The following is a 23,717-nucleotide window of genomic DNA, read 5'->3' as shown; positions in this document are numbered from 1 at the left end:
ATTGGGCAAACTCTGGCTGGGCTAGGCAAGAAGGAAGCATGGAAACTCCATTTCCCGCCTCCGTCCCTGGCACAAGCTAGTGGCCAGCAGATTGAAAGCTGCAGCACCTGACATTTCTGGGAGCTGTCCAGCATGCCTGAGCCTCAGGGATATGGCCAGACAGCAGCTTACATTGTTGCCCACAGTGCTGCTGGATCATGGAGCAAGGAACGGGTGAGAGACACTGTAGCCTTGCTGTTATAGGATATTGAGAGGGAGGGCATAACTCTCGCATGGAGGTCACATCTGACTTGGGTTCAGCTTACTCAGGACAGGACAGGTATATCCTTCTCCTCCCTCTTTCTCTTTACTTTAGCAGTGGGTACTGTGGCAAATTGTCACACTCACTCTTCAGGCTTTGGCGTAGTTAGGGATCCTATACTCTCATAATTAAGGTGTGTGCTGAATGATTTGCTGTCTGCCCTTCTTATTGGGCATAAGCTTAAGGGCAGAAACACATGTTCAATGAGACAGAAGAGTGCCAATTTCATTTTTCAGCTAGGATGTCCTAATGTTCACTCCTGGAAATACTATAGGAAAGAAACTTTAGGATGAGCCAGAAACAAAAATTCATGAATCTGTTTTATATTAGAATTGCTTTGCACATTAAAAAATAATATTTGACACATGTTCAGTCTCTCTGGGTGCACATGTATTCCCCAGCTGTGTTCCCTTATCTTAATTCAGGTGGTCTGCAGCATGCTGATATTATATTAATTTATAAATGGATTTGTATTCCTTTTTTATTTCTCATATTGCATTTTATTGTATTACAATTTGAATTCTAATCTAAACCTAAGACAATAAAATGTAAGAAATAGAAGAAGCAACAAAAATACAGTTAAAAATCATACAGCACCTAGCCCAGCACATTACAATTGCAGAAGAACCAGTGAGTGGTCTGCCAAGACCATCAAGCAATTTTCAAGAGGTCCATGGGGGGAAATGGTTTGGCAACCATTGCATTAGGAACAGAGGAAGGGTCCTGCTGGTCCGACCAAAGGCCTGTCCTATATGTTGCATTCTCACAGTGGCCAACCATATGCATGTGAAAAACCTTGATATTTCATATGGGTTAGTAATTTATAAATATTGTGTGTTTGGGAGATTCCATTGTTGAAGGAGCCAGGCAAGTTTCTTGGTGAGTTAATCACCCTAAGTAGTGGTCCTTAGTATAAGAAAGGAAGTTGCTTTCTACTGGGTGGCCGATGGGTGGCTGGTAGTGAGAAGGACAAAAGCCAGAGTTGAGTTCAGTGAGAAAGCTGGGCTATAGACAGGCAGAAACCAGAGAGTGAGAGCCATGCCTGATTTCTGCTTGAATCCAAAGCTGTGACTATGGGAGAAGCAAGACCTTCTGGGATATTAATGCTGTGAACCATCGCAAGTTGTATACATGTGTAAATAAACCATATACCCTATACATGTGTAAATAAACCATATACCCTAAAGACAGCACAGTCTCTACTGTCCCTCACTGCAAGTGAAAAATAATTAAAAATAAAATAAATGCATATTTCCACCACACTTGTCAAGGAAGATGGTCCAAGAGGATGGTCCTGTTCGAGTGAAAGAGCAACGTGGCGCGGGAAGGGTGCGGACGAGTCCCAGCTTGAGAGGCGAGTCTCGTCATCCTGGCGCACAGAGGCGGCCGGGTCTCTGGTATCCTCCGGAGCCCCTGCGCGGCCGGGAGGGGGCCGGGCGAAGCCTCCGAGCAGCTGTCCAAGCAGCAGCTGCCGCCGGGCTCAGCGAAGACGGATGGGGCGAGCGCCAGAGCCAGCTGCCTGCCTGCCTGCCTGCGCGCCCGACTCCGCCTCCGCCTCGCCTCCGCCTCCTCCGGCCGCCCCCCACGTGTGTCCGTCTGTCTCCGCCTGGCCTCCGGGGAGGGAAAGCATGGCGTCCAGCGAAGAGGACGGCGGAGCCGGCAACGGCTCGCTGGAGGAGAAGGAGAGCGGCAAGGCGGCCGCCCCTCGGCGCCGCGGCTCCGTCACCACCGCCTGGCTCATCTTCTACAACATCACCATGACGGCGGGGTGAGTGAGGGAGAGCGCGCGCCCGGCGGAGCTGGCCGAGCGGCGGGGCCGGGGCTCTGTCGCCCACTCGCCCGGGGAGGAGAGAGGGGCAGCCGGGGAGCCCTCGGACAAGGGGGGCGGCGGGCGGCGCAGAAGGGCGGCGGCCGCGGGGGGCGAAGCTCTGGCTTGCCTGCATTGCCTAATACGGTGCAGCCTTCCAGCAAGGCGAGCACGTCATGCCTCTAACCCGCCGCAGAGGTTAAGTATAGCCCCAGCCCGGAATGCCGGGCGGGGGTGCACTGGGGCGGCGGCGGCGGCTGCATGGGGCAGACTGCTTCCCTCGGCATAATTTACGGCGGCTGCCGCGCAAGACGCATCCCCGCTCGGCCACTGGCGGCCGCTTGCTTCCCCTGGCGAGCGAGCCGCGCTCCCCTCCCACTGCCGCAGGAGCGCAGGCTGCTGGGCCCTCCGGAGAACACCTGCCCGCCATGCCAGAAGCTGAGCAGGGACAGACTGCCGGTTACGCCACAAGCCAACCCTCAGCCACCCTCCAAAACAGAAGAGCCTTGCGCCACCTGGAAGTGTGCTGCCCAGCTTTCGACGTGGACTCAAATCAAAGAGCAGAGAGGCGGCAAAGCTCTCTTGTTCTATGGGCAGCTTCTTCCCGAGCCAACTAGACGTGGCTGCTGCACTAAGGATTTTGTTGACCCCCTCCCCCCATGCTGGCCGTGTTAAATGTAAAGATATACATTAACACCGTTGTGGTATAGTGGTTAAGGATTGGGACCTTGGAGAGCCAGGTTCAACCATGAAGCAGCGCAATGGGCGACCCTGAGTCCCTGTCCCTCAGTCTAACCTAACCTGCCTCACAAGGTTGTTGCGGCCATAAAATGGGAAGGGTGATCTCCTGGGAAGGAAAAGAGGGATATAAATAAGTGGAATAATAAATGCATGGCTGGTCTGGCACTTCCACAAGCCATGCATATGCTAAACGTGTCTTGCATGAGACACCAACACAGGGGTTCACAGTATGCATTTTTTTTCCTACTTGAAAGTGCTCTTCATATACTGTAGGAAATGTGGCATGAAATTATTGAAAGTGTGGTTTTTCAGTATGTGTGTATTGTGAGGAGTTTCAAAGGATCTGAGTGAATAGGCATTAAAATTGCAAATGTTGTTGTTTAGTCGTTTAGTCGTGTCCGACTCTTCGTGACCCCATGGACCAGAGCACGCCAGGCACTCCTGTCTTCCACTGCCTCCCGCAGTTTGGTCAGGCTCATGTTTGTAGCTTCAAGAACACTGTCCAACCATCTCGTCCTCTGTTGTCCCCTTCTCCTTGTGCCCTCCATCTTTCCCAACATCAGGGTCTTTTCCAGGGAGTCTTCTCTTCTCATGAGGTGGCCAAAGTATTGGAGCCTCAGCTTCACGATCTGTCCTTCCAGTGAGCACTTAGGGCTGATTTCCTTCAGAATGGATACGTTTGATCTTCTTGCAGTCCATGGGACTCTCAAAATTGCACAAATTTGGACAAAATTGCAAATTTCCAAACAAATTTGGACAAAATTGCAAATGTGGCTTAATGTAAGTAAATGTAAAGTGATGCACGTAGGGACAAAAATAAACAAATCCATACTTTGCATCATAATGGATTCTGAACTGGTGGTGACTAACCACCAGAAAAAATAACTTGGGGTGGAGGGTTCTTAGCAAATAGTGTGATGAAAATGTCAGCCCTTTGCAGCTGTGAATAAGGTGAATTATGTGTTGCAGATCATTAGGAAAGCAATTGATAGGGGCAGTAGGAAACTACCAATAACATAATACTGTTATACAAATCTGTGGTGCAACTACACATGAAATACTTTATGCAGTTCTAATCCCTGCACCTCAGAAACAATAGAGTTGAACTGGGGAAGGTACGGAAAAAGGTAACCAAAATGACCAGTGAAGAAATGTTATGACCTTTGGGGCTTTTTAAGTTTAAGGGGAAAACAGTGAGTGAATGAAAGGCTTGATAGAGGTGTTTAAAATTATGCATGGTATGGGGTAAACTAGACATAGTTTTTCTGTCACTTTCCCATTGGGTCATCCAATTTATCCAAATATTGGAATATTCAGGATAGACAAAAGGAAGTAAAATACCTAGTTAAACTATGGAATTCACTGACTGAGGGTGTAGTGATGGCCACCAACTTAGGTGGCTTTAAAAGGGATTAGACAAATTCATGAGTGATAAGGCTATCACTGACAACTAGTCATGATGGCTAAGGACCAACGTCAGTATCCAAGGTAGTATGCCTCTGAAAACCAGTTGCCAATGGTCACAAGTGGGAGAGGGCTGTTGTGCTCATGTCCTACTTCTTGGCTTCCTGTAGGCATCTGATTGTGCACTGTGAGACCAGAATGCTGGATGAGTCTCTCTGGGCTCTTCTTTCGTTCTTTTGTAACTAGGAGGACTAGGGGAACATGCTGGTGCCTTTCGCCTAGCACATCTTCAGTGTCTGTAGGAGCTGGTCCATCTGTGCTATGTCAGCTAGTAAGCAACAGCATTCTCAGAAGCGCCTCCCACATGCAGATCACAAGACCAAGAGGGCTGTGTATGTGAAATTTCAGCCTGAAGAGGAACTACAGGAGCTGCAGAATCCAGGGTAGTTGGTATAGAAGTGCCATAGACATTCATCATTATGGAACAAGGCGTCTTGTATTTGCTTTTTGTTTTGATCATGGACCTTCTGAATGCACACCACAGTCCTGATAAACAACAGCTGTCTTAGCAGGATGGAACTTGAAATCCTATTGCACGCTTATCATAGGAAAGTTGAATTGGAAGAGTGGCTCTTTGTGTTGGATTGGCCATGGGAATTTGAGCAAACCCTGGCCTCAACATCTTGTATTCCAGAACTAGAGTAAAAAGCCCTGGTTGGACTTTGGAGTGGGGTTGAGACCATGGTTTCTAGATGTTTCGCAAGGAAACCTACATGTGGAATGAATGCCTTTTTTAAATGGTGGCAAATACGATAGCACTTTTTAGGTGTCCAGATGAGCACGTGTAGGTCTAAAGGATGGGGAGTTATACTCACAAGCCTCACCGCTCAATGTCCACACATGTTCTAGCTCTGCTTTCAGTATGTGAAGGTCTGAAGGGGGATTTCAGATGCTTTGGGTTGAAGGTGCTTAAAATCCTCATTGGGATCAGGAATTCTGCATAGTCAGGCTTCCCCATTCAAGGGTGGGTTCTAACCATATTCAGCAAAGCACAGGTCAGGAGAGGTGTGGCCAGGGCTGGTACGCACATAGATGTCCAGCGCAGACCCAGTACAACCTCCTACATGTCTGAGCTCTCACACATTCCTTTGAACACCTAAGGGGTCTTATATCAGTTATGGAAGGAATTTCTAATTAAAATATATATTATTACATTTATATCCCACCTTTCATTCAGTAGTGCAAAGCAACATAAATTATTCAACAAACCTGTGAGATAGGTGAGCCTAGGGCTTTTTTCCCAGGAGGAACTACAGGAACTCAGTTCCGGCACCTCTCAGGTGGGCGCCATTGCCATTCTAAGAGAATGAGAGAGGTATTCATGGTGAGTTCTGGCACCTCTTTTTTCGAGAAAAATAGCACTGGGTGAGGCTAAGAGAGTATGTCCAGTGAGCTCTATAGCTGATCTCCCTTTCTGCAGCCCTCCTTTTCGCAGACGCCCTCCATGGTAACCTCTTACATTTTCCTCCTATGACACATTGCAACAACTAAACACCCTTTTCGTCTTCTGTCCAATTATAAAGCCACTGTTCCCTCCTATTCTGCAGCCCCTTTTGTACCCTTGCTTTCATCTCCGCCTCCCTTTTCATGCTTCCTGCTCCCTCCTTTTTGCAGCCGCCTTTGCACCCCTCCATTTTCACTTTTACTTTCTGTTTTCTCCATCCTGCCTTTTCTCAACTCCCTCCCTCTTGCCTACAGGCAGTGGCGTAGCGTGGGGGGTGCAGGGGGGGGCCGGCCGCACCGGGCGCAACATCTGGGGTTAGGGCAAATCCACGGGTTAGGGGGCGCAAATCCACGGGTTAGGGGGCGCAAATTACTTGCCTTGCCCCGGGTGCTGAGAACCCACGCTACGCCACTGCCTACAGGCCACGCTCCCCGCTATTTCCATGCCTCTTCCTCTCTTCCATTATACAGTCTCCTTTGCACACCCACCCAGCGTTATGTTACTGTATCTTTAAGATGAATACAATCTTAAGAGCAAGAGTTAGAGATGGAGAAAGTTCAGTTTAGTTGACGGATGCTGTACATATACAGGTGTTTGCTTGGTAGTAATTCCTACACTGAATCTGGAACTTCCTGTTGGGCAACACATGGTATTGGGTATGAAAGTACTATGGAATAGTTGAGGGTTCTTAATCCTTTATCTCCCTCATGTGAGGCAACTGAGGAATGGAAGTTTGAGTACAGTAAAAAGGAAGTAACACTGAAATAGTCCCCTTTATTTTTTTTCCAGTGCCCCCTTTCACTCCTACACAGCATTGCACATGTCCCTTTTAATTCAATTCACTTCCATCTGCCCCCTCTACAATTTTGTGTCTCCCGTTTTCTTCCCCCCATCACCAAAGCCTTAAAACTCTCTTCTCTCACACCTCCCTCCCCTATTATCCCACATTCCTCCAAATGCCGCGTTTACCTCCACTCTGTTCGACCTGCCCCTGCTCCAATTCCTCCTTTCTCTTCTCCCAGTGACCAGAGGTCTAAAACTGTCACACACAGAGACACTCTTTTGCCCACAAGGCATTCTCTTCACCCCTGCATCAAACCATTTACTACAGACACGAGTCCACTCCTTTTCCTTCCTGCCTGCTCCTTCTTCCCCTGCCTCTACTTTCGATCCCTGGGAAACAGTGAATAAAAACAGTGTGATGACAGACCAGTGCAAATACAGTATAGAAAGAAAGAATTTTGCTGAACAGAGTTCTTGAATCCGCCCCCCCCATTCTTCTGAGGCACATTGGGGTTCTAATCCTACCACAAACTATGCAGATGAGCCTAAGTATCTGTGAGGAAACTTTTGTAATTGCAGCAGTTCTATTAAATGTGGTAAATGTCAGCTGAGGTAGATGAGATTTTGTGTCAAGGGTGCAGTGAGGTAATTTACGCTCTGAACTTAGTGGAGTTTATAGGGGAGCTGCTGTTTCGATGGCAACATATTTTATGTCATTTACTTCAAAATGCGGTAAGCCAAAAAGTTTGGGAGGCCATTCTGCTCATGCTTTGGAATGGGGTGCTGGACTCCTGCCTCAAAGGCCTGACTGGAAAGTAGTGCTGCTTGGTAGAAGGTCTGGTAAGAAATAAGTTAACTGCACGAATTCATTATTCCATTAAGAATACTGCTTCTCCTCTTTCTAGGTGGCTGGTTTTGGCTATTGCCATGGTACGGTTTTACATGGAAAAAGGAACACACAAAGGCTTATACAAAAACATTCAAAAGACACTTAAATTTTTCCAGACTTTTGCTTTGCTTGAGGTAAGTTTTTTAAGCAATGCATTTTTTTTTAATGGGACAGTGGTGGTCTGGGAAAATACTTTCAACGAAAAATTAACGGACCCAAAGAAGTTTAGTCTGTTGGCAAGCTAACAGAAGTTCCCATACCTTCAGCCAGGGGGAATGGTTCTCATAAATTAGGCAGCCTAAATTAACTGTCTCTGGACTGCTGAGTTTGAGGTCAGAAGCTGCATACACGGAGATGGGACCAGCCCCTATCCTGGCAGCTACCAGTCCGCGTGACATGCTGACTCTAGGCCTGTATGGAGGTGCTGTTTGTATCAATGGGTGCCTCTTCATGGAGGCTGTATTTTTAGCTCAAGGAGTATGATTTGTGTGGTTGCAGCGATCCTTTATCTGAGCTGTCATCGTTATGCAACTTTGTTATTCATTTACAGTATTTCATACACACATACCGACACCACTTTTCTGCCACGACATCCAAGATGGCTTACAGTTTTAAGATATTAAGATATTAAGATATTTAAGATATTTTAAGATATTAAAACATGCTCTGATGGCACTCAGTGTGGTTGGCTGCCAGCTAGGATGAACCAGGTCATACAGATTTATTCTTGACACAAAGCTAGCATACAGATTTGCTAAACATTATTTAAACATAATGAATGTCTAAATAATTTAGAGTGATTATGAGCGCTTTGTGAAAGAGCTTGCAAACTATGCAGAATTTGGGAGAAAGGCACTTTAACTTGGGCTTTTTGTAAATCACCAGTCTTTTGAGTTTCCCACTGATTTGAAATTGAATTTTAAGTTTCTCACCCTCTTTTCCACATAGTTTGCTGCCAGTTATTCATGGAACCCCTGCTGTTTTTCTATATCTGTTGCCAACACTTTGTGTGTGACTTCAGCTCCATGAGTTCCCAAGGTGGTGTTGGGGTTGCCTCCCCATGCTGTGATTCTGTCCCTTAGTAAGATCCTGGGCATGAATATGCTTTACAGGCCCAATGCTGTGTTCATCAGCTAGCTGAGAGGGAGGGAATTAAAGTGCACCACACAATGGCATTTGTCTCCAATAGGGGTGGGTAGCTACACCCACCTGCACTTCTCCTGACATTATATATGGCATCAGGTGTGGGACAGTTAAAGCGGGGCTTTGCAGGCGCTGCTGATTGGCACTGCCTGCAAAGCCCCATGCACAGCACTTCCAAAGTGTCTACTATCAGCTGATCGTTGGTGGTTGGAAAGCACTGCACACAGTTTTTTGCCTGCATGGACTGATTTCAAACTGTGCAGGACAGAAGGAGCCACCTTATATTACAGTCATACCTCGGGTTACAGACGCTTCAGGTTGCGGGTTTTTGGGTTGCACACCGTGCTGAACCTGGAAGTACTGGAATGGGTTACTTCTGGGTTTTGGCGCATGTGCAGAAGCACTGAATTGTGACCCGTGCATGCACAGACGCGGCGCTGCGGGTTGTGAATGCTGCAGGTTGCGAACATGCCTCCCACACGGATCATGTTTGCAACTCAAGCGTCCACTGTATTGTGATGAATGATTGGCAGGTGAGTGACACCACCCACCTGTCAAACATGGCTCAGTGTGTGTGTGTGTGTGTGTGTGTGCGTGTGTGCGTGTGCGTGCGTGGACATAAGAATCTGCCCCACTGGCCAGAACCAGTTTTCTTCCTCAGGTGTGCAACATTGTACAGTACAGGCAATGTATGTCGTACAGCTTGCATGCATTTGATCTCAGACTTGCTCCAGCCCTCCTAACCTCCCTGGAGTTTGGAGGATGGCAATTTTTTAGGAATCCTCATAGACCCAGATGTGGCCCACCAGCCATTCACTGTTAGTCCCATGTACAATGTTTATTTAGCTGTACCATTATTTTCAGAGACACTCTCTTGTGTTTTTGAAACCATAGAATTTTTATTTTATTTTTTTAAATCTCACTTCCTCATTTGGAAATCCTATCTCCAAAATAGGACACCAAAATAAAAATCTGAAATAGTCCCACAGGGTTCTATTTTGTCCTCCATGCTATTTAACATCTATAGGAAGCCCCTGTGAGCTGTCATCAGGAGATTTCAGGTGAGGTGTCATTCATATGCAGATGACACCCAGCTCTATCTCTTTTCCATCTGAAGCAGGAGAGGTGAGAGTTGAGGTGTTAGGCAGGGGCTTGGAGGCAGTGATGGGTTAGATGTGGGCCAACAAACAGAAGCTGAATCCCCAAAAGACAGAGGTGGTGTATGTCTAAAGCAGGCTTCCTCAACCTCGGCCCTCCAGATGTTTTTGGCCTACAACTCCCATGATCCCTAGCTAGCAGGACCAGTGGTCAGGGATGATGGGAATTGTAGTCTCAAAACATCTGGAGGGCCAAGGTTGAGGAAGCCTGGTCTAAAGTCTTCATAGGCAGGAGGTAGGAAGATGGTCTGCCCTGGACAGGGTTGAACTTCATTGGAAAGAGCAGGCCTGCAGTTTGGAGGTGCTCCTGGATTCAGTACTGTCACTAGAGGCTCAGGTGGCCTTAGTGGCTTGGGGTGCTTTTTTCCAGCTCTGGCTGGCTTGCCAGATGTGGCGGCGGTTCAAATCCCCGTGATGGGGTGAGCTCCTGTTGCTCGGTCCCTGCTCCTGCCAACCTAGTAGTTCAAAAGCATGTCAAAATGCAAGTAGATAAATAGGTACCACTCGGGCAGGAAAGTAAACGGTGTTTCCGTGCAGTGCTCTGGTTCACCAGAAGCGGCTTAGTCATGCTGGCCACATGACCCGGAAGCTGTGCACCGGTTCCCTCGGCCAGTAAAGCGAGATGAGTGCTGCAACCCCAGAGTCGTCTGCGACTGGACCTAACTGTCAGGGGTCCCTTTACCTAATATTGTAATATCCTCTGTGTGGAGCTGCCCTTGAAGAAGAAGCTTCAACTGGTCCAAAATGTGGCAGCCAGATTACTGGCTGGGGATCCATTTAGATCTCACATAACCCCTGCTTTAAAACAGCTGCACTGGTTGCAAGTTTGTTTCCAGGCCTAACTTCCAGACCATTGATTTCAATGGCTCTATTGAGAATATGACTTGTATTGCATATACAACCCAATTTAAGCAACTTAAGGCAGCAATCAAAATTTGAAATTGAGTTACAAGCCCCTTTAACATTGCAAATGTCGTGAGCTGTTTGGCTTCTGGGTTCTAGTGCCATGGCTGGTCAAGGGATGCATGACTGTACACGTAACAGCAGCCGGTTCGCGGTCATAGAAATATATTGAGATAAATAGCAGAACATTGTACAACCCAAATAGTGCAGCTAACAATTCTAGTAATTTTTATTTTATTTTTATGCTCATTGTATTCCAAGCCTTATGCTTTCCAGTGGAGTGGTTGAAACTTTTGCCAGATGTTTTACCTTTCCTGCCCCTACTTGTGCAACTTTTAAAAAATATATTTTTATTGTTTTGCTGTTTATGAAGTGCCTAGTTTTGCAACAGGGTAGTGGTATTCTCCATGCTGTCATGTGCCCACCTGCCAGTAGAGTCATCTCCTGATGCTCATTCCTCCATGATTGCTGTGAGTCTTCTATAGTTTGTATTTTCCATGTTAAATTCTATCCCAGCCTAGAAGTTCCATTTCTGTGTTTTATTTCTCACATGACTATGATGCTAATAGACTTGTTACGGTTTTGCTTTTGAAATACTCAGTTGTTCATCCTCCCCATCTCTCTCTCTTTAAATTTACAGATAATCCACTGTGCATTTGGTGAGTCTTGGTTTCAGTTTCTCAGTTAACTAAACAAAATCCTGCCCTGTGAGACAAAGGTGACCTGTTTCTCTTTTTAAGGAGTAGTGCACACTTCTATGCTTGTGACCGGGGTCCAAGTGAGTTCCAGAATCTTCATGGTGTGGTTTATTACACATAGTGTAAAGCAGGTAAGTGTCATGACACTGTTTGTCTCTTCAACTCTGCGTGTTTTTTGTGTGACAATTCGCAGTCTTCTAAAAGTCAACAGAGATGTGTCTTCAGCAAGGCTGAAGGAACCTTCAGAGGGCTGAGGCTGACTTGTAACAGCACACAGCTCTGCAGGCAGAACTTAAAAGTTCCTCATTTGTGTCTGCCTTACGCTTGGGAGATGAGGACTTAAAGGCCACTGGAGATGGATATCTGAGCTAGGTTGGCCTCCTGCCTGGTTTGCTCTCTCTATGAAACAAGATCAAAGGCTGACACATCTCTTTGGCAACCGATTCACCAAGCTGTCGGGCTGTCCCTGTTTCGGAGAGGACTTAAAATTAGCACATGTTGAATGGACTAAGTGAAAGTAAGCCTTAAGCTAAATGCATGTGAATTAATCTTTCATGCAGGTGTTTTCCTAGTTAGCATTAGTGTCATTGTTCTTAGGTATGTGCAGTAAGTGCTTATAATAGGTATAAGGAAAGACTCCTACCATTCCTTTATAAGCTCCCAGGGGAAATTAGCTGAGGCTGCTGAGGTGTATATTACAAAGTTAAATTGGACCAGAGTGATTTTATGTGAAAGCCTAGTGCTTGATGTTAATTACCACTAACTAACATCATACTGATTTCCATTGGGGTAAATGTTAAGGATGTGCTTCCATTGGAAATTTGTGCAGGAATCCTAAGCATTCCTACTAGGAAGGCAAATCACACTCAACCAAACTCAGACTTCTGCTTAGGATTGCCCTGGAAAGTGTGGCATTTTGGCTGGACGATGCCCAATCTTTCACGGAGTGTAGAATGTGCTTTACAATAGTTCATAATTTCAGGCTGTGATAGTTGCTCCACAATTCAATTTTGTTTTTAATATCTTAATGGTTACAACCAAAATTAACCCTAGCTTTTCCCCCATTTCATTTCGATACTCATTTGCTGTAAAGGGCCCAGCCATTAAACTGCATCACCAGCAGGTGGCAGTTTTGACTATCTGCTTATAGTCATGAACGGCATAATTTCTTCATTCCTGTTTATGTTTGTTTTAAACATGCTTGCAGGTGAGAACTCTTGGGCTGATTATTATTTTTAAAAATTGGTATCCCAAACTGTGTGCAGTTTGCTCAGAACCACAACAGCTTGTTTTTAAATGATAGAACAGGTTTAACATTCAAATTCATTTTTCTTTATTTTTATGCCTTGGTACAAATGTTTTGTATTATTTCCTAAGATGCCATGTCCGCATTTGAGGAGAAGGAGGAACTAGATTCATGCAGTCATTGGCATATATCAGTGAGTTTGGGAAGAGGCCCCACCTAGTAGGAAGTTCCCCCTAAGTAAAGGTAAAGGGACCCCTGGCCATTAGGTCCAGTCGTGACTGACTCTGGGGTTGTGACACTCATCTCGCTTTATTGCCCAAGGGAGCCAGCGTACAGCTTCTGGGTCATGTGGCCATCATGACTAAGCCTCTTCTGGCGAACCAGAGCAGTGTACGGAAACGCCGTTTACCTTCCCGCTGGAGTGGTACCTATTTATCTACTTGCACTTGACGTGCTTTGAAACTGCTAGGTTGGCAGGAGCAGGGACCGAGCAACGGGAGCTCACCCCATCGCGGGGATTCGAACCGCCGACCTTCTGATCGGCAAGTCCTAGGCTCTGTGGTTTACCCCACAGCGCCACCCGCATCCCATCCCCCTAAGTAACAGTCATATAATACATTTACTAGCACAACTGAAAAGCAGCCTTTTGAGATAATTTAAACCTGTGGTGGAGAACCTCTAGGCCACAAACCGAATAAGGTCTGCCGGGACTCAGAGGCTTGCTCCATGAGGCCATTTGTGGCCAACCACACCAACCCTTCCTCAGTCTCACATCCTATTTGAACTCAAGCCAGGGATGCAAAGGATTCTCCTTTGCAGATGTGACTTGCACTCCAGCAGAAGATGCAAACAAAGAATTTCCCTTTTCAGCCCTTTGCAGCCATCTTGAATTTTGAATCACCTAGTGTCATGTGACATCATGTGACTGACAGGTGGACAACCCAGCCCACCCATCAGAGTGGTCTGTGGAGGGTGGCCAAGTTCGAGGTATGGCCAGCATCAGAATCTACTTCCACACTCCTGATCTAAGCTCTTAAGAGGCTGGATTTGAAAGCAAAAATAAACCACGAATAAGGTCTAACATAAAAGAAAGAAAGAAAACAAGGTCAGATAAATAATAATAATGTTGCTAGGTATGATGAATAAGTCCCAGTCTGCAACTGATAATTAAAATGAAGGAGGGAAGGTGTTATTCAAACGCAATTAACTTAGATTGTGCTAGGTGTAAAAATGGATTTTTGACTCTACCAAGAGCAACATAAAAGACATGAAACATAAAAGACAGCAATTCCGTTCTGCATCTAGCACTAATCGAAATGCAGGGGTCTCTTGTAGGGCAGGGCACAGAAACTGCTTCTTTGCTCACAGGGAACTGCATTTTTCCTCTTGCAGGAAGGAAAGCAGCCAGTCTGTCCAAAATAAGCTGATAACATTGGCATTGTAGAAAGAAGTGTACTGTATCTGCCTTTCTGCATCTTTGCCATGTTTTGTATTATGCTAGGATATTGGTCTACATGCTTTATGCTAAGCCATTAATTTTCTGGTGCAGAGAGTTGTGGGATATGGCTACATATGAGCTTAAGTTCAAATGCTTAACTGTAACTGGATTGCTAACAGAACTATTATCAAGCTCATCATCCATATAAACTGTCAGCTTGCTCTCTTTTTGTAACAGAATGGATAAAATCCAAAAGATTAGATCCCCACACATAAATGAGCCTTATTACCTGCTATGGATAAGACATTGCAAAGAATCCTCCCGAAAACCCATGCTCATCAATTTGCCGAGAATGGAAACTCTTTGAACAAGCTCGAAGTTCGATCAGTCAAGGTTTTAAATCATTTTTTGTTTATATTAGCTTGTTAAGGCTGCTCCTTCTTCAGAATTTCAGGTGGGCAACAGCACATTAAAAATAGAAAGCTGTGTATAAACTGTTAAAAAACAACAACACTAGACTGCAATTTTGTTCACACTTACCTGGGAATAAACCCTTTACTGAACAGAGTAGGACTTGCTGCTGAGTAAGCATGCATAATACATTTTTTTTTATTTTGTTTTAGGGATTTACAAAGTACAGCCACCTTTTAATCAAGTCTGCTTTAGACGCATTGCCATTCCTCTTACGAACCAAATTAGTTTGTCCATTTCTGCTAATTCTAAGCATTTCAGAAACCATTCCCATGCAGATAGAACATAAGGATATTTCCATTTTCTGGCCTGCACTACTCTGGCTGCGATTAACAAGATTTTCACTAAAGAATCTGTTCTGCAGACACATCATGTCCAATCTTACCAACATTGGAGAAAGACTAAAATCTGCTCCTATCTTCACTGAAATCTGTTGCATAATATGTTTCCAAAACCCATTGGCATGTTGACATTCCCAGCAGTATGTTGGGTGAACATTAATACAAAACATTTGAAGAGCAACAGTAAACACTTGGTGCTACTCCTTGACCTCATGTGGTACTTGAGATGCTCCCCTGTCTGAAAACTTCACGGTCTTCGGATTTTGTCAAGTAGTTGAGCACGGAATCCCCTTCTGGTCTTGTAACAAAATCTGTGTTGCTTTATCTTATTTCACCGACACCCACGGAGCTTTTATTAGTTTTCAGGCACTTTAACGAAAAAGAAAATGGTCTGTAATTCCTCAGAATGCAGTAAAAGAGATCCCTGCCCCTCCTTTGCAGAGTTAGAAATTAATCTGTTGTTGCTTGTTTCAACAGCTCTGGGTAGCCTCTGATATCTTGAAGTGGTTGGTAGATCTCCAGCACCTGCAAAGACAGTAGAATGACTTGGTTGTTGACCAAGCTGCAGATGAGCATATAGTCAGCTACAGCGCCTAGTTCCTTGCGCCATGTTGCACATTTGGAGATCTTACTGCCTAAGGGATCCTCTTGCAGAAATGATTCCAGCCAGCATTCTGGCACTGGGTTCTTTTTGCAGCGTGTAGCCTCCTTTTGGTTGCACAAGACAAAGTGAAATTATCTTAATTTCTTGGAAAATAAAACACGTGGAGAGGAAAAAGCTGCAACGGCCTGTTGAAGAGGACAGGCCTGGCACCAGAGAATGGGAATGTTAGGCCTGGAAAGGCCAGGGCCCCAGAACCAGCAGAGGGCTTATCATGGGCACAGTGGTACCATCTCTACTGATCCAAGAAGGTCAGATGCAGCCTAAGAGAGTTCTCACTTTGTATGTCCAGCCCCTATTTCTGATTAGGGTCGCCCAAGGGCCCCCTCCCCCAATTCTTAGGTCAAGCACTGTAAAGAGGAGAGTATAGAAGGTTTCCTATACTAGAAGAGGCACGAAGGCCAAAAAGGATGCGCAAGCAAAATAGTAGCTGGGTTGAAAACTGATGTGTTTTGACAGTGATTTAAATCAGGGGTGCCCCTTCAGATGTTGTCAGATTCCATCTTCCACCTGTCCCAGCCAGATGGCCAATGGTTCGGAGTTATCAGAAAAGTAGTTCAGCAACATTTGAAGAATAACAGGCCAAAGAAGAATTATTTGGGAAGGTAACTTAAAAGGTTGTGGGGGAAGGGGGAAGAGAACCATGTGCATATGTGAATTTGCTATATTTAGTTATTGCTCTGTTCCATAGGCAATCTCTCAGTTTGGTGCGGGCTGTTTAGCATAACATGCATTCTTCTTAAAAACATTGATTTGGGTGTACTGCCTTGCCATTCTGTTGCCAGCTTTCTTTACAATTTAAGGATGCAGAAAATGTTGGTTCTTTATACTTCTGCAGATCCAGAATGAGGACAGCGTTATTCTTTTTCTGGTCGTATGGACTGTGACAGAGATTACTCGATATTCCTTCTACACATTCAATATGCTCAACCACTTGCCATACTTCATAAAATGGGCCAGGTGGAGAATGCCTTGCAGTTTAGTCTCTCATTGTTCTGTGCATGCTAATTTTCATGCATGCTGAATCGGCAAGGAAATAAACAGTGTGTGGTTTGTTTTTAAAGCTGAGAAGTTGTGTTTGTACTTTTGGATCTGCTTTTAATGCAGAGTTTGCTGGTTTTAAAAAATTAACCTGTCCTGTGTTCATGCCATTAATATTTCTAGAGAGTTCTTGTGTGTCATTTGAAAATTGCATATTGAATAAGATAGAAAAAATGTTTGTTCACAGGTGCTTTGCTTTTGCTTGGATAATATGCTATTTTGGGATTCCCTATAGATAAACAAGGCCTTTTATAAGTGAAAGTGCAAAAGCTTGTAAAATGCAACACCTGTGCGAGTCTTTCTGTTATGTCAATTCGGGGATATAATTCAGCTGGAATTCGATGCAAAAATAGACTAGGTGAAAGAAATACAAGGATGCAGTTTGGAGGAAGGCAGCTGCAACCTTAACTGAAAATCTTCCCACCCCAGGGGCGAGGAACCAGTGGCCTTCCAAGTATTGTTGGACCAACTCCCTCCCTGATACATTGGTCATGCGAGCTGGAGAGTTGGAATCCTTTGGCAACTGTGGTTCTAGCCTTTTTTTATATATATAAGATATTTATTAGCATTTTCCATTTTTTACAAACAATAAAAAAAGAAAAAATTAAAAAGAAAAAATAATAAAAAACACACAACGTTCAAAACTTATTTTTCAATCACATCTTTCACTGACCTCCTCATACCTCCCCTTCTTGTATTCCAGTTCAAATTGTTTATCCAGCAAATCCTTATCTCCCAGCATTACAATTAAACCCCTTATTTTCTAACCATCCTCTTATATTATTGTATCTTAAACTCTTGATTATATACCAAGAAAAAAGGGACCATTTTTTCATAATCTTATTACCATTACAGCTAGAAACCAATTAATTTCAATCCTGCATCATTCAACATTCATTAATATTGCAATATTTTTGTAGATAGTCCTTAAATTTCTTCCATTCTTCTTCTGCCGACTCTTCTCCCTGGTCACGGATTCTGCCAGTCATTTCTGCCAATCCCATAAAGTCAATCAATTTCGTTTGCCATTCTTCCAGAGTGGGTAGATCTTGCGTCTTCCAATACTTTGCGATGAGTATTCTTGCTGCTGTTGTGGCATACATAAAGAAAGTTCTATCCTTTTTCGACACCAATTGGCTGACCATGCCCAAGAGAAAGGCCTCTGGTTTCTTCAGGAAGGTATATTTAAATACCTTTTTCAATTCATTATAAATCATTTCCCAGAAAGCCTTAATCCTAGGGCACGTCCACCAAAGGTGAAAAAATGTACCTTCATTTTCTTTACATTTCCAACATTTATTATCGGGCAAGTGATATATTTTTGCAAGCTTGATGTGGTTCTAGCCTTTTGCCATGTTGCTGCTGTTGGCCACTGTGCTTGTATTGTAAACATTGACCCAAGTATTTTGGGTCAATCATAGACATATTTACTTGGAAGTAAGGTTCGTGTGTGTGTTCAGTGGGCTTCTCCCTGGTAAATGCATAGTATTGGCAGTTTCAGTGGCTGGTGCTGTCGCCATTTTGTTTAACAGCTTGCGTCAACTGAAGCAGACACTTTCAACTGCACTCTGGTGGTGAGCATGTGGTAGTTTAGACACCCAGTCATATTCACATACACGGCAAAAGCTTCTGTAGTTGCAACACCTGCAGCTCTTTTCTCTCAGGATAGATATTTTTCCTTTTAAAAAAAATACAGCTGGACAAGTGACCGGATTTCACTGATCTAGAGTTCTTTTCTAAACTGAGGATTCAGTTTCAAACATGGCATGTTTAATGTTACGCAATGTGTATGCCAAATCATAACAAACTAATGTTAGGACTGTATATTTCTCCTTTTAGCATCATATACTCTTGACTAGCAGTCACTATCCAGTGTCTTGCTGGAGCTCCTTCCCATCACTTGCTACTTTTAAAGTAGAGATGCTAGGGCTTGATCCAGGATTTTCTGCATACAAAGCATGAGCTCCATCATTGAGTTTTGGTATCTCTCCCCACCCCCACCTGCTGCGAAAACGCTACAAAGCAAAGCAGACAACCATATTCTGATTCCACCGCCCCCTCCATTGTGTATTATCTCTTAAATGAGATTTCAGAATTCAAAGGAACTCATTTAGCACCCTGCCTTTCAGCGCATTAAAAAAATGTGACAAACTATGATTCCGTACTTCTTTGTAATAGTTTGGGATTTTCTAATCCTCTTGTGTTTGCCGCTTTGTGCATAGGAGAATATGTGCAGCTTAGCTATATGAAAACTCTCCTTTCATTAATTGGCTTCTGATGTGCCCAGACAGTATTACTGAGTTCTCTTTCTTTCTTTTTGCATGCCGCTAATGTGTTTGGTTCTCTTGTGAACCCCATACAGTCTACTCGAGTTGAGTTCTTTTGAGGGTTTCGGGTTCCCTGGCTGCACCAGTTTTGGTCATGGAATGCACGTGGTGCATTTCCTTCTGACCCTGGGAGCAAACCACCTTTGCCTTTTCCAGCCTGAGTTCAAGAGGCTGGTTCTTTATGAATGGCTGCATTTGTATGCATTTAACTTGTGCAAAAAAAAACTCTGTCAAAGTATTTATGGCTTTAAGTGTCCAGCATGTAATATGACAAATATAAAAAAGATAATATGTTTATTAAAGCCAGTACTTTTTTGGGTGTGTGTAAAAAATTGAGGAAGACAGTAGGGAGACCCATGGCTGCTCACAGTTGACTGAGGTGTGTATTCATTTGGCTGGCTCATTCACCTGAGTTTATAGCTTTTGAGGAATTTACAGCATTTTGCTAAATCAGAACACATGGGCAGCAAGCATGGTAAGTTTCATTGCATCTAGGGGAGCTTACTCCCAGGTAAGTGTTGTAATCCAAAGCAGAAAATCAGAAAGATAATGGTTGGAGTGATTTGTTTAGTTATATTGTTTCTTCCAGGTACAATTTTTTCATCATCTTATATCCCGTGGGAGTCATCGGTGAGCTTTTAACCATTTATGCTGCTTTACCTTACGTGAAGAGATCGGGGATGTTTTCAGTGAGACTTCCCAACAAGTATAATGTCTCTTTTGACTACTACTATTTCCTCCTCATCGTCATGGCATCCTACGTACCACGTAGGTATCGATAGATGCATGTGGAAACATTTGTCTTTTAAAAGTGCCATTCAAAAGCTTATCCTATCTTCTTTTATTACTCAGTTACCATACCTTGCATCTTTCCATAACAAAGTAATATATAATAAACCCAAGCCATCCCCATTCTTCCGAATTCAATCACGCTAACCACCCTGTGCTTTCTGCCTTCAATTAATTGCTCAGGATGAAACACGGCTTTGGGCTACATGTTCTTTCGGCTTATTTTCATTGAGAACTGTTCTCTTTACGATTGCTCTTTTTAGAAATTGTTTCCATCATTCTCTGGTGGAGGTTTTAAGACTGCTGCTTTAGGACTTGGCTGATGTACGCATTTAAAAATGATTGCATGATTGTTTGTAAGCTGTCTTGAATCCTTAAAAAAGAAGAAGCTGGGGCGTATGGCTGAAATTCAAACTTTGACTGGGGTGGAGCCATTCCTCCACCCAGCCCAACTCCACCCCATGGAGCGATGTCCCAATCCCTGTTCTGTCCCTATAAGAAATGCTGCTGTTGGATCCCTGAAACTGGGCATTCCAGGTGTGGGGGCAGACTAAGCCAGCCCCACTACTATCAGGCTCAGTTTGGGCCTGATCACCACACTACCTCTGATTTGCCTGGCCCCTCCCTGCCTTGCTTCCTGACCAATGTAAACAGCAAGGCAATGGTGACCCTACTGCAGCCATGGTGGGGGGTTTCGGATGACATAAAATACCGAATTCCGTTTGCTACAGTTACACATCTCTGCTCTTTCTTTTCTTCCCTAATAGTGTTTCCACAACTGTACTTCCATATGCTTCGTCAAAGAAGAAAAGTGCTTCACGGCGAAGTGATTGTAGAAAAGGACGATTAAAAACAAGCCCTTTTAACCATGGTGCTTTTTCAGAGTAACAAACCAAAATCCAGAACGTGTTGCACGAGTCCAAGTGTGAAATCATGGAACAAAAATAACCAGTGCACAAAACCAACAAAGATCATATTATTTAGTAATGCTAATATTTTTCGGACTTCAAGTCTGCATTAATTTTTGGTACTGTCTCCACCCCCAATCGTCAAATTTAGGGGCCTTTTCATATGTTCAAAACACTGCATGTACTTGGAAGGGGCTCCTTTCTTCTGCGGAAGGGTCCTCCTAGCCATTAGGAGAGCTTTTCAGGGGAATGCAGGAATGCTGTTGGGAGGGGAGCTGTAGAAAACCACACACATCCCTTGGGATCCTGGCCTGCGTCTTCCTTTAAATGTCATCATAGGCCTATCAGATTTCCCACCTGTTAATATCTTATAGGGAGAATCAATAAAATGTACCTTTTATCTATGTACATATAATAAATTAGAAACTTAAGACCATTTCAGTGGCTGCAAACACAAAAACCTGAATGGTTTTCAGAAGCATCTCCCTGAAACTGATGCCAAGTGGGTTGTTCACTGTAAATGGAGATGGGAATGAGCTCAGTCTTAAATGCTGCAATTATTTTTTTTTAAAGCTCCTGGAAGGCAGTTGTCTTATTTAAAGGAATTCGCTACAAGATACCTGCAATATGTTCTACACAAAAAAGATCAGATTAAAAATTCAGCTGTCCAGATAATTTAAGGACAAGGGGTATTTTTGTTCATTTTGAGAAATGTTTATGTGCCAAAATACAATCAAAAAGAGAAAAGTGTATGGAAATTTGTTTGCCCTCTGCACATTGGCAATCTGTGATAAATGAAATTTTGGTTTACTTTGGTTTACATGACTGTTTAGCAGTTTGCTCAGTAGACAGGATCCAAAGAACTGCACAACTAATATACCCATGGGACCTTCGGGCTTTTATTTTTCAAAAGGCAGTCCTCTAGGTAATATAGAAAACCAGTTTTGAAGCTGAAGGTTTTCTGCTCAAAAACTGGTGGGGTGGAGTCAAATGATTCCATGTGCATTAGGCAGATCTTTAGATCCCGGCCTTTGTGCCTTATTGTAAAAGAATGTAAAATCATGATGAATAAATTACAAGTAAAGGAAATTCAGGGAAAGAAAAACACTGGATATCTCCACCCAGCACCTGCAGTCTAGTCTCACGCATCCTGAAATCTGACTCAAGGACTACAGAGCACCTGACCTTGGGAAGCTGCCAATAGGAGTGTGTGATCCCTTTCTGCTTTCTGCTTGTGCTGTAGGATCTTTGGATCCAAGCCGTGATGTGATTATAGCTTGTGGTGAACTCTTTCTTCAAATATACTTGAGTTTATATGTCCAGTCCTTTCAAATTGTGTATTAGCAAGGTTTTAGCTAAAGGGGGGGGGTGCAGCTCTTTACTGTACACTTTTTACTGTAAGTGCTTTTCCGGCAATATAACAATTTTAGTTGGGGGGGTGGGGCCTCTGCAATTTAAAAACACACACAAAGGTGCTATAACCATTTTTCATGTTATGTAAAGATTTTAAAATATAGTATCACACAAAATCATCCAGCTGTGTTTAGATTAAAGGGTTTCAAGTTGCATCAATTATATTTTTGCAGTTACTGTTTAAGCCTGATTTTTTTTTTCCTTTTAAAAACGCCAAACTATTTCTTACAAAATATCCAGGCAGCTCTTTGGTACATGTTTCTGAATTAGTACGGAGAAGAACTATGTGAGAAGATCTACTATTTTTTCAATGGTTAATACGGTTACCTTTTCTAGCATTTTAACTTCTTAATGCCTAAGTATATTATGTGCCTCATCCTGTAATTCTTGCTGATCTAAATTGGAATTTCTGCAGCTGTTCTTTAAGTAGAAATATTTGGTTCTCATGTATGCTGTCGTTATACCTGAGGATGTTGTCATACAGTAAACAAGGAAATATTGTAGGTATTTTTTTACCATTTTGTACATCCAATATTAAAATAATACAATTTCTTGAAATCATGATTTCTGATTTCCCACAGAGGAGCCATGTAGTATCCCTGGGTTATACTTTAAGGAAGAAAACATTTTAAGGTGATTTTACTCTGCTAATACTCTGCAAAATTGCACTTCAAATAAACTATTAAATCCACACCCAAATGTTTTTATAGTTCTGCAGTTTACAGATATATAGAACATAAAGGTTTTTCAGTGCAGGACTGATGTGATATTGTCACTAATATGTTATTAGCTTCAAACATAATAATAGTATTTCTAACATCCCATCCACCTGATTGGGTTGCCCCAGCCATTCTGGGTGTCTTCCAACAAAAATACAGGAAAAACAACAACACTTTGTGTCTCCAGATTGACTAGGAAATTATGAATTCAATACATCCTAGATAATCTGGAGACCTCTGTAAATAGTTCCATTTACATAGAATGTATTGCTTAATTTTGACAACAGATCCCACCAAGAAAAGATGATAAATGTAAACAATGTTTGGTTGCATTCACACAATATTATTCTCATAACTGTCTCATTGTCTTAGTTCTGAGCACAATGTATGTGGGGTTACTCTAGTTATAGAATCCCTTTAGGCTGTAGTTGCTCTCCATCTGTGAGAATCAGGCCCCCAAGTTAAGTGGCAGGGGTGTGAACTTGAATAAAATATGGGGGGCGGGAGATAAGCCCCGACCTGCATAACCGATCACAAGACATGGCGCGCACACACTGTTTGAATGGCAGTGCCCATCAACTTTGCCCCCCCCCGATATTTTATTGGGTGGGGGGCGAAGGGACCTCAGCCCCTAGGAGTTGGCTCCTATACTAAGTGTCCTATATTGAGTATATTTTGTGGCTTGATAACAAATGATTTCCCCCTTTTAGTTTTCAGAGGTCTTCTGCTTAGATGTAATCCAATCATTTCATGTAAAGGTATTTCATGCTGTAAACATAACTCAGTCTATAAACTTGAAGTTCACCAAGGTGTATTTCCCCAAATACTGTTGTACAATGTCAGTTCTCAAAATGGGGTGGTTTTTTTTGAGAAAAGCAGAAAAACTGAACTTTTAAGCAAGCTAATTTCACAATGTTTACATAGCACCATTTTTGGGATTTGACTTCATACTAGCCTGCAAACTAAAGCATATTGTTTCTGGTACTGTGGCTAATTAACTTAACAATTCAGTTAAAATTTGTGCTTCCTGTTA

At 43.5% G+C, this 23,717-nt stretch overlaps 1 protein-coding gene across 3 annotated transcripts; it reads left to right on the top strand.

The window, feature by feature from the left end:
* The first annotated feature begins 1,639 nt into the window (after positions 1 to 1,639).
* HACD1 (3-hydroxyacyl-CoA dehydratase 1) lies at positions 1,640 to 22,520 on the top strand. Of its 3 annotated transcripts, none has more exons than XM_083580020.1 (7): positions 1,640 to 2,069; positions 7,446 to 7,563; positions 11,273 to 11,291; positions 11,376 to 11,461; positions 16,326 to 16,447; positions 19,445 to 19,623; positions 20,412 to 22,520. In XM_083580020.1, the coding sequence occupies exons 1-7, from the start codon at positions 1,795 to 1,797 to the stop codon at positions 20,492 to 20,494; spliced, it is 882 nt and encodes a 293-aa protein (XP_083436146.1). In that variant the 5' UTR covers positions 1,640 to 1,794; the 3' UTR covers positions 20,495 to 22,520. The 3 variants fall into 3 exon arrangements, with proteins under 3 accessions (XP_083436146.1, XP_083436147.1, XP_083436145.1); XM_083580021.1 differs by having other exon boundaries at positions 1,641 to 2,069; positions 11,379 to 11,461; XM_083580019.1 differs by having other exon boundaries at positions 1,644 to 2,069; positions 11,373 to 11,461.
* The last annotated feature ends 1,197 nt before the right edge of the window (positions 22,521 to 23,717 follow it).

Source organism: Podarcis filfolensis (assembly GCF_964270895.1).
Source record: "Podarcis filfolensis genome assembly, chromosome: 12".
NCBI classification, from domain to species: domain Eukaryota; kingdom Metazoa; phylum Chordata; class Lepidosauria; order Squamata; family Lacertidae; genus Podarcis; species Podarcis filfolensis.
This window is presented reverse-complemented; position numbering and strand designations above follow the sequence as displayed.